The 15,279-nt window shown below is 41.9% G+C and overlaps 1 protein-coding gene across 1 annotated transcript in view; it reads left to right on the forward strand.

Annotated features, from left to right (window-relative positions):
• LOC133410618 (sodium-driven chloride bicarbonate exchanger-like) overlaps positions 1 to 15,279 on the forward strand; it is a 37,847-nt gene that overhangs the window by 8,137 nt on the left and 14,431 nt on the right. Inside the window, exons 10-16 of the mRNA XM_061692016.1 lie at positions 177 to 267; positions 9,283 to 9,364; positions 9,816 to 9,968; positions 10,807 to 10,945; positions 11,709 to 11,869; positions 13,859 to 14,044; positions 14,175 to 14,263. Coding sequence (XP_061548000.1) covers positions 177 to 267; positions 9,283 to 9,364; positions 9,816 to 9,968; positions 10,807 to 10,945; positions 11,709 to 11,869; positions 13,859 to 14,044; positions 14,175 to 14,263 — 901 coding nt within the window. The remainder of the gene's footprint in view (positions 1 to 176; positions 268 to 9,282; positions 9,365 to 9,815; positions 9,969 to 10,806; positions 10,946 to 11,708; positions 11,870 to 13,858; positions 14,045 to 14,174; positions 14,264 to 15,279) is intronic.

The raw sequence follows: 15,279 nt of genomic DNA on the forward strand, positions 1-15,279 counted from the left end.
TTCGGGCTGATTATTTAAACCACCGATGCCCATGAATGAAGGGAAAAATAAATAGTCAACATGAACACGTGACCGCCTTGGTCTTTCTCTCTCACTTGCTAATGTTCCATTCACTGGATTACTCCCATGCTGGGCTCATCGTCATCATCATCATCATCATCATCATCATCATCATCATATCCTCCACCACCACCCACGACACCACACGACACTGCAGCAATGGACACGCAGGACCAGGGAGTACACATGGAGCCACTGCTACCCACAGTAAGGATTTCCACATTTCTTTGTATCCAAACTGGAATTGACAGGCATCGTTGAAAGAGCTAATGAGTTGAAATGGTGACTCTTTAATCAAAACTAGCATGACAGGCCAGAACCACCCATTTGCGTTAAGGAGTAAAATAGTGTTGCAAAGTTAATTAGTTTGAGGAGAATCAACAATTTTTATTTTGTGCTATGTAATTACAGTATAATTAAAAATCCCTTTATTGTTGGACCGAGTCACGGAAATCCCCCCCACCGCTTTTGTTACTTCTGCCCTATTATTGTTACATTTGTATTACCAGTATATTTAATTACAACGCAAGTTATTCCTTCATTTGCGTCACATAGGGAACTGTACAGTAGTTGCCCACAAGGTGGTGCTGTTTTTCATTTTGTAGCATGTATTTTATGTTTAATACAGAGCTCTGATTCCATCCATCCATTTTCCGTACAGCTTCTCCTCACGAGGGTCGGGGGCGTGTTGGAGCCCATCCCAGCTATCTTTGGGAGAGAGGCGGGGTACACCCTGAACTGGTCACCAGCCAATTGCAGGGCATATATAAACAAACAACCATTCGCACTCACATTCATACCTACGGGCAATTTGGAGTCTTCAATTAAGCTACCATGCATGTTTTGGTTTTGGTGGGAGGTAACCGGTGTACCCGGAGAAAAGCCACCCAGGCACGGGGAGATCATACAAACTCCACACAGGTGAGGCCGGATTTGAACCCCGGTCCTCAGAACTATGAGGCAGATGTGGTAAACCGTGCCAGAGCTCTGATTCATTTTCAAAGTTATTGTGTATTAATAAACTTGTCTCATAATAGTCATACTTATTGTTTTTCACTAATTTCCTTCGTGTGTGTGGATGGCTAGCTTGTTTTCACTGGCCAGTCAAGAATTCTGTCTCGCAACAAGTAATTTATAGTGAACCCCCGCACAATCGCGGTTCATCATTCGTAAATTGGTATTTTCACAAATTTTTGGGGGGAAGCTTTGCAGCGTAATTCACTAAAAATCTTGCTTATTCAATGTCTTTTTGATCAGGCCAAAGCAATACAATTATTACTTTGTCACTAACTGGTGGAGTGCTCGTCCATGTGTGATGTCACCTCAATTTGTGCTAGCGGGCTATTTAGGCGAGTATGCTCGCTAATCCCATTGCCTCGTGAAGGTCGTTTATTTGTTTTAAATATTTCAACTACTGGATACAGTCGATTATCTAACATGGGTTCATGAATGTGTACGTGTTAGTTGCATGGTATTGATGCTTTATGATCCTCTGTTTGAATTTCTTTGCTGCCATCTTGTGGGATCTATATTCAATTACAAAGCCATTTTCTCCAATATTCTCAGATTAGCAAGGGTTCACAACGTAGCACTTTTCAAAGAGATGATTGTATATATATATATATATATATATATATATATATATATATATATATATATATATATATATATATACATTTTAATTACCGCTTATCCTCACTAGAGTCGCGGGCTGCTGGAGCTAATACACGAAAAAAACCCAAATCAAAGCAATGTTGCCTGGAATGCTTGCCTAAAAAACATGTTTTTAAACTGCTTTTTAAAGTAGTAGAGCAGCTCCGAGCTCAAAGGGGAGTGCAACAAACAGGCAAGTATACATATGGCTTGTTAATATGGCATACGGGTTGCATAAAATAATATTTACTGTACGTCCCTAACAGATCACAAACTGCAATATATGAACGTGCATAGTTCCAAATGACCACCATGGTTCCATCTAGTTCATGAACTCTCGATCAGTGCAGTTTGATCATTTTGATGAGATTTGTTGTCAGCGGCTCTTTGCTGTTTACATCCAAGCAGCTTCCCCCCATTTAGCTCAAGGCTTTAAGCGCCTGGCTTTTTGGCTCCAGAGCCTCTGTGCTCTGCTCTGGAGCTCTCTGTGTACGTGTGTATGTGCGTGCGTGCGTGTGTGTGTGTGTGTGTGTGTGTGTGTGTGTGTGTGTGTGTGTGTGCGTCTGTTTTAGCTGCTTACAGTGAAAATGTCTCGTGATGTCAGGAAAAAGGAGAAGATATTGAAAATCTGTCAATACAGTAAGTGTGTATTTGTGTGTGTACAACGTGTGTGTGTGTGGTTTTGGCCACAAAAACATGAGGTCATCTAAAAATAACATTTCATAGTTAATCTGGCATGTGAAACTAAACTCAAATACGGTAAAAATGTAGTCTTTAAAATTTACAAAATCTTAAAAACTAATATTTACATTTCTTGGAGGTCAGCTCTTCCTTCTGCTCATCTGTTGGGCGTAGAAGTTTGGTGAGTAAGATTACTGCCATGTTTTACCACTTCTATTCTCGAGATTTCAAGGTACAATACAATGAAACATAATTTGTTTGGATTTAGAACCAATTATCAAACTTTTTTTTTTAAATCTAGAAATGATCTGGCCCATGTATCACTCTTAAAAATCAAATTTCGTCTTCGAGCAGTGTACTCGTACAGTGGTGCCTTGAGATACGACGGACCTGACTTAAGAGTTCTTCAAAAGACGAGTTGTCGTTCCGCCGATTTGAAAAAGAAAAATTGGAGTTGTAAATGCTGTATGGTAGCAACAAACTCAACTCTGCAATTAACAGCAGTGTGGCAGATAGTGAACATTTAAAAAAAAAAAAAAAAAAGGCATAAAGCTGTTTAATGCCACTCCCATCCATCCATCCATCCATTTTCTGAGCCGCTTCTCCTCACTAGAGTCGCGGGGGTGCTGGAACCCATCCCAGCTGTCATCGGGCAGGAGGCGGGGTACACCCTGAACTGGTTGCCAGCCAATCGCAGGGCACATAGAAACAAACAACCATTCACACTCACTTTCACACCTGCCGGCAATTTAGAGTCTCCAATTTATGCATGTTTTTGGGATGTGGGAGGAAACCGGAGTTCCCGGAGAAAACCCACGCAGGCACGGGGAGAAAATGCAAACTCCACACAGGCGGGACCGGGGATTGAACACGTGTCCTCAGAACTGTGAGGCTGACGCTCTAACCAGTCGGCCACCGTGCCCCTCCCAGTTGGAGTTTAAAGTTAAACTAAACATAAAGCAAAGACAATAACGTGTATTTAAAACAACCAAGCATCTTTGCATTAGGAATTCTCCTGCTAGCTTGAAGCTAATACACGATGGAAAACGCCATGGACTGACTAACAAATGGCATCCATAGTTGGAGTGTTATAACCCATTAAGCAACGGATAGTTGAACATACAGACAGAACATATCAATACTCACAGGCATATATTCTTAGTCCTATGCAGAAAACAACTCATATTAATTACTTCAGTTTACTGAAACACTGAGAGTAGTGGTGTGTCTTCTTTGTTTGTGTCTGCATGACATGTATGTATTATACTGCCCCTCCTGATGGCCAAGGTGGGTGCACCAAAAGTAGCCACCCATTGAATTAAAGCCCTCAAACATGGTGCGCAAACTGTTTAATTCTTCACATTCTATTTAATTATGTTCTTAGTATATGTTTTGATAAAGTACAATATCATAGATTTTTATAATACACAATTTTCACAATAAAACACATTACAAAATATTTAGGTTTTTTTTTGGAGGGGGGGGCGGTGGTGGGGGCTGGAACGGATTAATGGCATTTCCATTCATTTCAATAGGGAAATATGATTTTAGATGTTTAAATGAAATTTAAATACATTTCACGGTGTGTCACGGTGAAAGACTGGTTAGCAGATCTGCCTCACAGTTCTGAGGACCCGGGGTTCAAATCCCGGCCCCGCCTGTTTGAAGTTTGCATGTTCTCCCTGTGCCTGGGTGGGGTTTCTCCGGGTACACCGGTTTCCTCCCACCAAAACCAAAACATACATGGTAGGTTAATTGAAGACTCTAAATTGCCCGTAGGTGAGAATGGTTGTTTGTTTATGTGTGCCCTACGATGGGCTGGCAACCAATTCAGGGAGTAACCGGCCTCTCGCGCAAAGATAACTGGGATAAGCTCCAGCACGCTCGCGACGCTAGTGAGGATAATATGTACAGAAAATGGATGGAAATGTCATGGTTTTGTTCAGTTTAATTTAATTCTAACTTTTCTGAAAGGAAATCTTAACACTTTTAGGAAAAGTTTGTGACTAAACTATTAAATCTGATAAAGGATATGTAAATGTTGTGATTCAACAAAAGAGGAATGGAGCGAATCATAAAGCAAACTTACTGTAACCTTACTAATTTCTGGGGGAAGACAACTCATTTTGATACAGCACCACCTCTACACGTACATTAACAATATGTATATTTTTTTTCGAGAGTAAACCAGCCCCCATAGTGAGTACCAGAAATGGACCGTGGATTTATTTTTATTTTTTTTACTTTTATTTGAAATGCAAATACACATCCACAGCATGGAAAGCATCCACCCAGCCATCCATTTTCTTTACCGCTTCTCCTCACAAGGGTCACGGGTTGCTGGAGCCTATCCCAGCTATCTTTGGGCAGGAGGCGGGGTACACACTGAACCGCTCGCCAGCCAATCGCAGGGCACATAGAAACAAACAACCATTCGCACTCACATTCACACCTACGGGCAATTTAGAGTCTTCACTTAACTTACCATGCATGTTTTTGGGGATGTGGGAAGAAACCGGAGTGCCCGGAGAAAACCCACGCAGGCACGGGGAGAACATGCAAACTCCACACAGGCGAGGCCGGGATTTGAACCCCGTCCTCAGAACTGTGAGGCAGATGTCCTAACCAGTCTTTCACCGTGCCGGCCTCCTTGGGGTATATTAACAATAAAATAAAAATAAAAAAGTCACAGATCTTATTAAAACACCTGGTAACTGTTTTTTTGGTGGAATTCTGATTTTACACTGTAGCAGCAGACATGTAGACCTCACACAAGAAAGGAAAAAAAGAAAAGAAATGGCAACCATTTTCAAGCCTGCTATACAATATACTGTACATAAATGATCTGCCAAAAAGTAGGCCGTGAAAGCTGTCAGACTGCTCCAGTTCTATAGGAGCGACGTTAAATGAGGACGAGCTGCGTTTTGCGCTGTGGTCGCACCGATTGCTCCGAACGTGCCTCCGCCATCTGGAGGCATGCCATCCGAGTGTGTGCCACATCCTGTGATGTCACCTAAGCTGCGGTGGCTTGCCAGCACTTTGACAACATTTTGTCACTCTTCTTAGTTTTAGTCATCCAACCTTGTTTGGTGCCAATCATCCCATTTGGATAGTTGAAATGTCCTCATGTCTCTTTTGGCCTGTTATCTCTGGATTAAAACACAAGCTCTGTGCTTGTGTTAGTGTGTTGCTATTGGGATTATTATTATTATTATTTTTTCATTCTTATTTTTATATACTGTAGGATTTATATTGGTCTGTCGCTTGGAAACAATTCATGAGCTATTTGTCAAGAGTCGGAGCAACGCGTATTCAGATTATAGAACAATTCTCACAGGTATATGTTCTTTATCCTCTGTGAAGAATGACTAAATTGTTGCGAGGGGAAGTTGCCACTCCCCTTCGGACTGGTCTGGACGCTTCGGTCAGGCTTGGGACCTCCCTGGGTCCTGGGTGGTCGGTGGCGTCCCCCTGGTTGGGTCCCCTGCTGGACGGGCCCGCTGACTCGGCCCACTCCCCCTTTGCTCAGGGCTCACCCTTCCTCGATGTGCCGGCTCAGTCTAACATGCGTGTGTTATGGTGTTCGTTCAGTAATAAGTTTGACAGAAACACTATAGACTTTAATTACTTGCGCTGGGAATCACTTAACTCACAGGTTATCGATGTTTAGACACCAAAAAAGAATCCTACCGCACCACACGACAGTAGCACCGCCTTGCTCATTTTCGTACATCCTGTCCCACCCTTTTCTGTCCTCTCTTATCTGGTTCTCTTGGTTAGTTATTGCATGTGCTCACCGCCCCCCCCCCCCCCCCCCCCCTACAACTCCAATCTACAAATAACTGTTGCAATGTTACTTGTGTTTAAATATCTAGACTGTCTCATTACTGTTCTGCTGTGGTTCTCACCCCTAGTCACCTTGTCCACTCTGTCCCCGTCTGTCCCCTAAAACCCTTTTCTGTCCGGCTGCAAATTTTTACAAATTAAACAGAGGGAGTATTTTAAACTCCCCTGTTGCACAGCAAAAGTGTTCCAGCAAAAAGGCATACAGATCCACCGTGCTGCAAGGCCATGCAGCTGGACAGGATTAAAAAGGAAAAAAACAAAACAAAAAACAAGTACTCTTTTGATTTAATAATTTTTTTTTGTCATTTTACTAAACAACCCCGATTTCTTTGAGAAAATGTTGCTTCAGTTTGTCATCTACATGTGTGCATATTAACTGATCACAGTAATTGTATTTTAAGGCACAGGTATTTGGAACTGAAAAATATAGTATTGCACTTTAAAATTAAGTCAATTTATAAAGACCTATGAAATATTACAACTCCACAATCTGCTACATGAGCATATTAATTAATTAATTATTAATTCTCCAAATTATCCTAGGTCTCACTTTCAAATTCATCCTGCGTGCCGGATCGCACCCGCTAGCAGGTCGGTCCTGGACCCCGGGCCGCATATTTGACACCCCTGTTACAGAGTGCTATTTTTCTAATTAAGAATAAAAATACATGTTTTTTGGGCGGCAGGAACGGATTCATGCTATTTCCATTCATTTCAATGGGAAAAGATGACATGATGTGAGTCTTTCTAAATTGCAAGCACAGTTATGAAACAAATGAAAAAAGTTTTTCAAGGCAGCACTGTATACAGATTAGACAATTCTGATGCCCTGAGTCTCAGCTCTATTGACACGTCACTGCAAATAAATGGAGCTAATATGTGTGCTGTATTTCTATAACAAGTACAAGCAGTTTAATCTGTCTATGCGCTATGTAATGTGTATTTGTAAACAGATTAACGTTGAACTGACCAGCCCGCCAGGCGACAGCAGCTTTTAAAAAAAAGTTCATTATGGAAATGCCTGGATAGTCATCTGCAGGTCGAGATGGCTTTGGGGAGAAAGGGGGTTGGGTGGGGGGGGTTTGCTGACACCCAGCAGGCTTTAAGGATTAAAAAGCCCTTCTGTATTTAGTGCTTTGAATGTGTGCGTGGTTGCATTGACGAACAGATAGGAAGTGTGAAGAGAATGCGCTCAGGACTTTTGCGTGCCTTGCTTGGATTGTCACAGTCAAATGAGTTCCACTTGCAAAGTTATTTCCGCTGGTGTACTGATCGCAGAGCTTGATGACTTGGATTAGGAATTCAACTCTTTATTTCTCACACATTGCAGCCATTGTTTAGTCAACAATTGTAGCTCAATCTCTTTTTGGTAAGGCCCTTTAATTTAATAGGGACATACGATGGAAAATGTACTTTTTTTGCATTTAAAAAAAGCTGCCTCCATAAATTAAAATGTGCAAAGGTCAGGCTCCACCTCAGCTTGTTATGGTAACCAGACCTAGCAGTATGTGTGGCAGAATGAATTGTGGCTCATTTGCAGGAGACAGTGTAAACAAGCTAATTTCAGCCAGACAAAATTGTATGAAGCGCACTATAATTCTTGATACTTGGAGTATTTTGACAAAAGCATGTTATAAAAACCTGTCATAACAAAAGGGAAATTGAATACTACTACTGCTACTACAAGGCATATTTATTTTCACCCCTGCGATTGGCTGGCAACCAGTTCAGGGTGTACCCCGCCTCCTGCCCGATGATAACTGGGATAGGCTCCGGCACGCCCGCGACCCTTGTGAGGAGAAGCGGCTCAGAAAATGGATGGATGGATGGATTCCATCCTTTGTAACAGCAAATTAATTCTGACAGCCAAATGACAAACAGCAGCGTGTGGAGCTTCATACTTCCATCCATTTTCTGAGCCGCTTCTCCTCACAAGGGTCGCGGGCGCGCTGGAGCCTATCACAACTATCATCAGGCAGGAGGCGGGGTACACACTGAACTGGTTACCAGCCAATCGTAGGGCACATAGAAACAAACAACCACTCGCACTCACATTCACACCTATGGGCAATTTAGAGTCTTCACTTAACTTACCATGCATGTTTTTGAGGATGTGGCAGGAAACCAGAGTGCCCGGAGAGATACCACGCAGGCACGTGGAGAACATGCAAACTCCACACAGGCGGGGCCGGGGATTGAACCCCGGTCCTCAGAACTGTGAGGCAGACGCTCTAACCAGTCGCTCACCATGCCGCCTAGCTCCATACTTACAGTACAAAAAAAATTCTACAAATAAAGGCCTCCTCTAAAATAGATGCCTTTCTTCAAAGAAACTTCTTGTTCTCCCTGCAGGTGAGTAACTAAATGTTACAATTTGAGCAAATACCATGTAAAAGCAGGAGATGGAGAAATTCAACTGTACCTCAATTTACGAGTGACCCAATTTAAGGGATTTTCGAGATATAAGCCGAAAGACGGGCTAATGAAACTAGCATGGATGTCGCGGTAGTTATAACCCTTTCAGCAAGCAATATTTGAACACAAACATTGGAGCACCACACATAGATAGACAATATTATAGTATTCACAGACATATATTCTTTATCATCTGGGGAAAAAAGATGTTAACGTGAAATGTTACTACAACTAAGTCGCGTAAGTCTTCTTTTGTTTCTTTTGCCCTTTGGTGGCCAAGGTATGCACATCAGAATAAATATGAATATAAACAATGAAATATGAATCATGATGCATAACTGTGAAATTATTTGCATTTCTTTAACTAGGTTATTACTGTATGTTTCTTTTTAATGAAGTACAGTATTGTAGTGTGTTCGTATTATTATTATTTTTTTAAAATAAAAAACATCTTTGGAGTGCTGGAACAGATTCATTGTATTTTCATTCATTTTAATGAGGAAATATGCACACACACACACACACACGCACACACACAGTTAAAAAAGTAAGAACATAATAAGCAGCACTAATCATGTTTAAAACAATTTCCAATGTTGAATGTGTTCATCTATGTGTGATTAACAGAGAAGTGATGATGAAGCTGTGGTGGACAGAGGAGGAACACGCTCGCAGCAAAGCACCAACTTCGAGCAGGAAGATCTTGAAGGTAGCAAAAAATACAATCAGATCACAATACAAAAACAACAGAAAATAATAACGTGCAATTGTGTGCTGCTCACTCAACAAATGTTCCTTGTTGTTATTGTGGCTATAGTGTGCAGGTGTGTATCTCTGATATGGTAAAATTTTCTTGCATAACAGGCCAGAGATATACTGTATCATTACATTTATAGCTTGAAGAGAGCACTTAATGTAAATGCTCAGGAATGAGCAGAAATGCATCATTAATACAATGATAGACTACCACAAAGAGGCTGCGCTCATCCATGATGATTATCTGTCAAGCTTGTGAATGCCTTATGCACACAAACGCGTGCGCGCGCACACACACACACAGAAACGCACAGGCACATACGCGCACATACACACTTACACACACACACACACACACACACACCACCATCCTCCTCCTAACCTCGTCGTAACCATGTCTGCAGGCCACAGGACTCTGTACATCGGAGTTCACGTCCCTTTGGGCAGCACCAGACACCGCAGCCATCGCAGGCACCGTCACCATGGTAACAAACACAAACGGAGGAGCAGGGAGTGGGCCCTCCCATTGCTGGAAGGGAGAGAGTCTCCCATCTACGGTGCGACCAGAAATTATTTTGTTATTTCTGGGGAGGGTGTGTGTGTGTGTGTGTGTGTGTGTTTGCACTGATAGATGCACTTTATTGACTAAAGTATTGAGCCCTTAATGCCAGTGAGTTAATCAAGTAATAATAATCAACAAATCATGATACTGTATTTGGACATTTCTTTTTTTTTTTTTTAAAGCAATGAACTAATCAATTTGTCAAGGGTTGGCCGAGACATCTTATTAGCAGTGATGGTCACTCAATTGAAATTTTTTTTCAATTGAGTTCTACAGGTAATAGATCAACTAATAGTGGAAAAAGTTTTAATGTGATTTATCTTGGTCTCATTTTTGTACATCACAAAAACATTACGTTAATAGTCACCTCCTTTGTTAATAGGTATATTATTGACCATGTTGAGTGAACAGAAATAAATGCATAAGTTAAACATATTCGATTGTTTTTTTTCTTAATTTTGTGAATGATTTTGGCGATAGGTGTCCTTTTTATCATTTTTTTGCTTGAGCACCTGCCCCCGAAGATTTTTGTGAATGTGCCTGACTCCCACTACTATTATCAGCATCAGAATCCTCTTTGATTTGCCAAGTATGTCAAAAACACACAAGAAATTTGTCTCTGGTAGTTGGAGCCGCTCTAGTATGACAATGGACTCCCATTTTGACATATTAGTACTCGTAATTAAATTTTTAAAGAATCCATATTATGTTCAATTTTAAACCCTTGGAGGTTTAATGGTGTGGTGTCCCATTACCTTTGTCTGTATCGTGTTTATGGAAGGACCGTTGGGGTTTTGACCACTCACTGCATTTTTTCTAATTTGTGCTCCTAGACACTCCCTCCCAGAGGGTTCAGTTCCTCCTTGGGACGGAAGATGAGGATGAGGAGCACATTCCTCACGCTCTTTTCACAGAGATGGATGAGCTCTTCATGAAGGAGGGCGAGGATTCTGAGTGGCGGGAGAGCGCCAGGTATTTCAAGGATTTTCTATGGTGCTCACCCTCATTAGGATGGCAGGTAAGCTGCAGCCTATCCAAACTGACTTTGGGCCAGAGGCGTGGTCCTCCCGGGACTGATTATCACCCAATCAAATGGCACATTAAGACAAGTGACCCTTCACATGCACATTCACACCTATGGACAATTTGGAGTCTTCAATGAACCTAACATGCACATTTTTGAGATGTGAGAGGAAGCCAGGGTAACCCACTCAAGCACAATGAGAACATGCTAACTCCACACAGGAGGGACAAAATTCATTAAAATTGAATTAGTATTAAATTAAATTAAAAAAAGACAATATTACTCAGTACCCACAAACTTTACACAGGAGGGCCTGAGCTGAGATTCAAACCCGTGATCTCTCCACTGTCAGCCAAACACGCAAACCACGAGCTCACCCACCATGTTGCATTCATTGACATTTTCTTACATACACAACCTTGACCAGCAAAGAAATGTGCAATTGATTTATTTTTATTTATTTAATTTATTTATTATCTTCTTCTTCTTCATGTTAGTCATTATATATCATCATTAATATCATGGATTTACCTACAAAACTGAGACATATTGTATTTACAGCTATGCCCTGACAAAAGGCAATACATTGCGCTGCTAAATGAGTCAAAGCGAGAGAAGGAGCAATCAAAGCAAAATGTGCGGCGCCCGAGCAGATGGCCCGTCGGTTCCCTCCCGTCGGCCAGCCTCTTATCTCTGCGACTGTGGTGGCAGGTGGCTGAAGTTTGAGGAGGACGTGGAGGACGGCGGAGAGCGCTGGAGTAAACCCTATGTGGCCACGCTGTCGCTGCACAGCCTGTTCGAGCTGCGCAGCTGCATCATCAACGGCACCGTGCTGCTCGACATGAGGGCCGGCGCCATCGAGGAAATTGCAGGTACTGAGATACCTTCGAGCAAGGCCTCTAAATCCACTGGAATGGTTGTTAAACATCATGCAATGCATGCAAGATGCAGTGGTGGGCCGTGCATTTGCTCCCTGGGCCTTGAGTAGGGACATAATCCACCTCTTGAAACCACCACTATCGTGTCGCAATTACAGAAACTGTCAGTACTGTACAAAACATGCAATGAACGGAATGGAATTTGCCAAATTTAGGGCAGAATGAATCTGTTTTTTTTGGGGGGGCTTCAACTTGCCAATAAACCTATTAGTTTTTGCAAGTGGGTTTATCCTGGTGAGAATGGATTGCATGTATTTTAGGGTTCCAGAATACAACAGACCAAAATTAACTCAGTAATTTCCCCTGGAATGTTATAAATTAGCCCCCGACGCCAGTTCCACGATCAACATAAAATTGAATTTCTTTTATGACAGGATGCAAGTCTCCGAAACCAATTCCTGCAATTCAACATTTTGGGCAAATTCCAGCGCTTGTGTTCAGACGAACTCCTACTACAGAATTTAATTCACCAATTTTCTGCAAACGTGTATCCTGGTGAAAATGTGCGTATTTTCGGTCAGCACTAGTTTTACTGATTGACACAGAATTCAATGGACGAGACCAGTCGTGGTGTAGTTAGTGTTATGCCAAGCGAATGTCACGGATAAAAACAAAAACAAACAAAAAAACACTACATGGAGAGGGAATAGCTTCACAGGAAACTTTATTCAGCTGCACATTTCCAGTGCACCAACTTACATTCTTCCCTTTCTCCAAATCAAATGTCCACAATTCAAATTCAGCCATCTTACACTTTCATAATCGGATGCATGAAAAGGTCTCAAGGACCCATGGTGGCAAACAAACAGGAACGTTTTGGTATTAAGTAGCTATTTTGCGGGCAACCCAGAGTTCGTAATTTGGGAAGTTACCAAAACTAGCTCCAGTTGGAAGCAGCTATTCTGTTCTCTTGTGCAGGTTTTCTGCCTATGCCGTCGAATGTGGGCAGAGCACGCCGTCAAAGATTGATGATCATTTTGAGGATTCACCATGCAAAACAGGATGCGAGGGCCAGTTTATCGCTGCCTTAAATTTTGTTTCCAAAAGTATTTCTTTGTCATCTGTATTTTTCTCAACTTCTCATCTTCCTTATCTTTCTATAGCTTCTCAGCTTCATCTGGAACTCATCACTGTGTCTTTATCCTCTTCTCTTTGCCTGTAAGGCCCAAATTCCTCCATCTTGTCACCTCATCTGTATTTTCATCTCTTTGCTATGTCCTTATGTCCTCTATCTGTATCCTCTTGTCTTTATCTTCTCATCTTCTGTCAATGTCTTGTCTTTGGCTTTCTTGTCTTGTCTGCATCGTTTGTCGACTTCTCGTGTGTTTCTTTGTGCCATCTATATCTTCTCATCTTGTCGTCTTCTCTTGTTTGTATTGTCGTCTTCCTTGTAAGTCTTGTCATCTTTCTCTCCCCCCTCTCACCTTGTCTGTCTTTTTCCTGGTGTTCCTGTGTATAACACTAAACTGCATCCAGGCAGAGTGGGAAGGTCGTGTGTGTGTGGCAAGGAAGTCCCAACTATCCATCCATCCATCCATCCATCCATCCATTTTCAACACCACTTAGTCCCAACTAATGCACACAAAAGATTGATATTACCTACTTTGTGACTAGCGGGTGTTCAGTGCCGTAAAACTCAGGGGGTCACTTGGGTATCGAGGGCCGGACAACAAACGTTTCTGCCTTCTGAGTAGGTCTTGGGTGACAAATTGCTGAGCCCACTGCTGAAACTGTGGGTGGTGTCAGGAAGGGCATTCAACCATAGAACCTTTGCTACAATTACAAATGATTATGTCCAAGTCGAATATCTTGAACAGGAGATCCTGGAAGATAAACACGAGGACAGCCGACTTCGCTGTTTATGAAGAAATGGCTACGGGAAAGAATAAGTCATTTGTATTTCAGTTTTTCTCTTTTGTGAAGATATGGTGCTGGACCACCAGGAGCTGTACTCGCCACTGGGCGACGAGCTCCGAAAGAAAGTGCACGAAGCGCTGCTGAAGCGACACCATCACCAGAACCAGAAGAAGCTGGCCAATCGCCTGCCTATCGTACGCTCGCTCGCTGACATGGGTCGACGGACTTCAGACGTCCACCTGGACAAGAATGGTGAGGACAACAAATGACTCTTGAGGCTTCTGCCACAGTATGGTCGTTAAATATTCACAGTGGTTTAGACTCTCTGGATCATCCAGATCGATACAAAGTGAGATTAATCTGTTCTTTCTGTATAATCCAGGTCAGATGACATCGTCCCAGTCTCATTTAGCAGGTCCAGATGGGAAAGGGGATGTCACCAGAGAAAACAGCTCTGTGGACTTGAGCAAGGTACCCGAAGGACAGTTACATTGCAATGATAAATTAACGCACACAGGGTCGTTACATCGCACTGGGGGAATCAGGAAACATAATCAACTGTGCCAAGGTTGCGGGTTTTTCTGGTGACGGTGGCAAAAAGTGGAGGTGGACCCAAATGCGGCAAAGCAGGAGAAGCAAGACAGGGAGCAGGTGTAATCTAAAAAAAAAAAAGTATTTTCAAAAACTAAAAAGCAAACAAGGCAGCTGTAATAATAAAAAAATACGGCATTAACATAGTCCAAAAAAGCAAGATTCAAGGTAACAAACAAACAAACACTGGCAATAAAGTCACAACAGCAAACATAGACTGAACAAACCCAGGGAACTAAATAAATTAAATACATTGACAAGACAACGAGGCACAGCTGGACAAGACACGTGTGGCTGGAGGGAGTTGATTGGTTGACAAGAAGTAGAGCGCTGGCAAGAACAGGTGGATACGAAAACCAAACAGCAGACAAGACATGAACATGGGACACAGGAAAACTTGACAAAACATGAACATAACTAAATCCAATCAAAACCAAGTCAACAAAAAACAGATGATGGAGAAACCGCATTCTGTAAACACATTTAAGCGGGCAAAAAAAACAACAACGTCACACCTAAACTTCAGAAAACACAATTTTTGATGTATTTCTTAGTGCCTGTTCTTACTCTTTCACTGTTACGATATGGGAAACTGTCATATAACATCACTTTGAGGAAATGAAAAGAAGACTCGCTCCCATAGTTTTCTAAAGAAGAGGTGTAGTGTGCTTGCTTCATGCTGTTTATTTGTCACTGTCGGTCGAAGTTTACTGTAAGTTGACGCGTAAAATAGAAGAGAAATAACCATTGTACAGTGTACTTAAACATCAAAATGTTAAAGCAAACCATATAAATTCGCCTAACAAAGGTCAGCTGGCTTATTGCTAACATATAATGTGAAATTCTATAGAGGGGCTAAGAGAAATTAGCATTGATGTTACGGTAATTATGAACCT

Source organism: Phycodurus eques, chromosome 12 (genome assembly GCF_024500275.1).
Source record: "Phycodurus eques isolate BA_2022a chromosome 12, UOR_Pequ_1.1, whole genome shotgun sequence".
Lineage (NCBI taxonomy): Eukaryota > Metazoa > Chordata > Actinopteri > Syngnathiformes > Syngnathidae > Phycodurus > Phycodurus eques.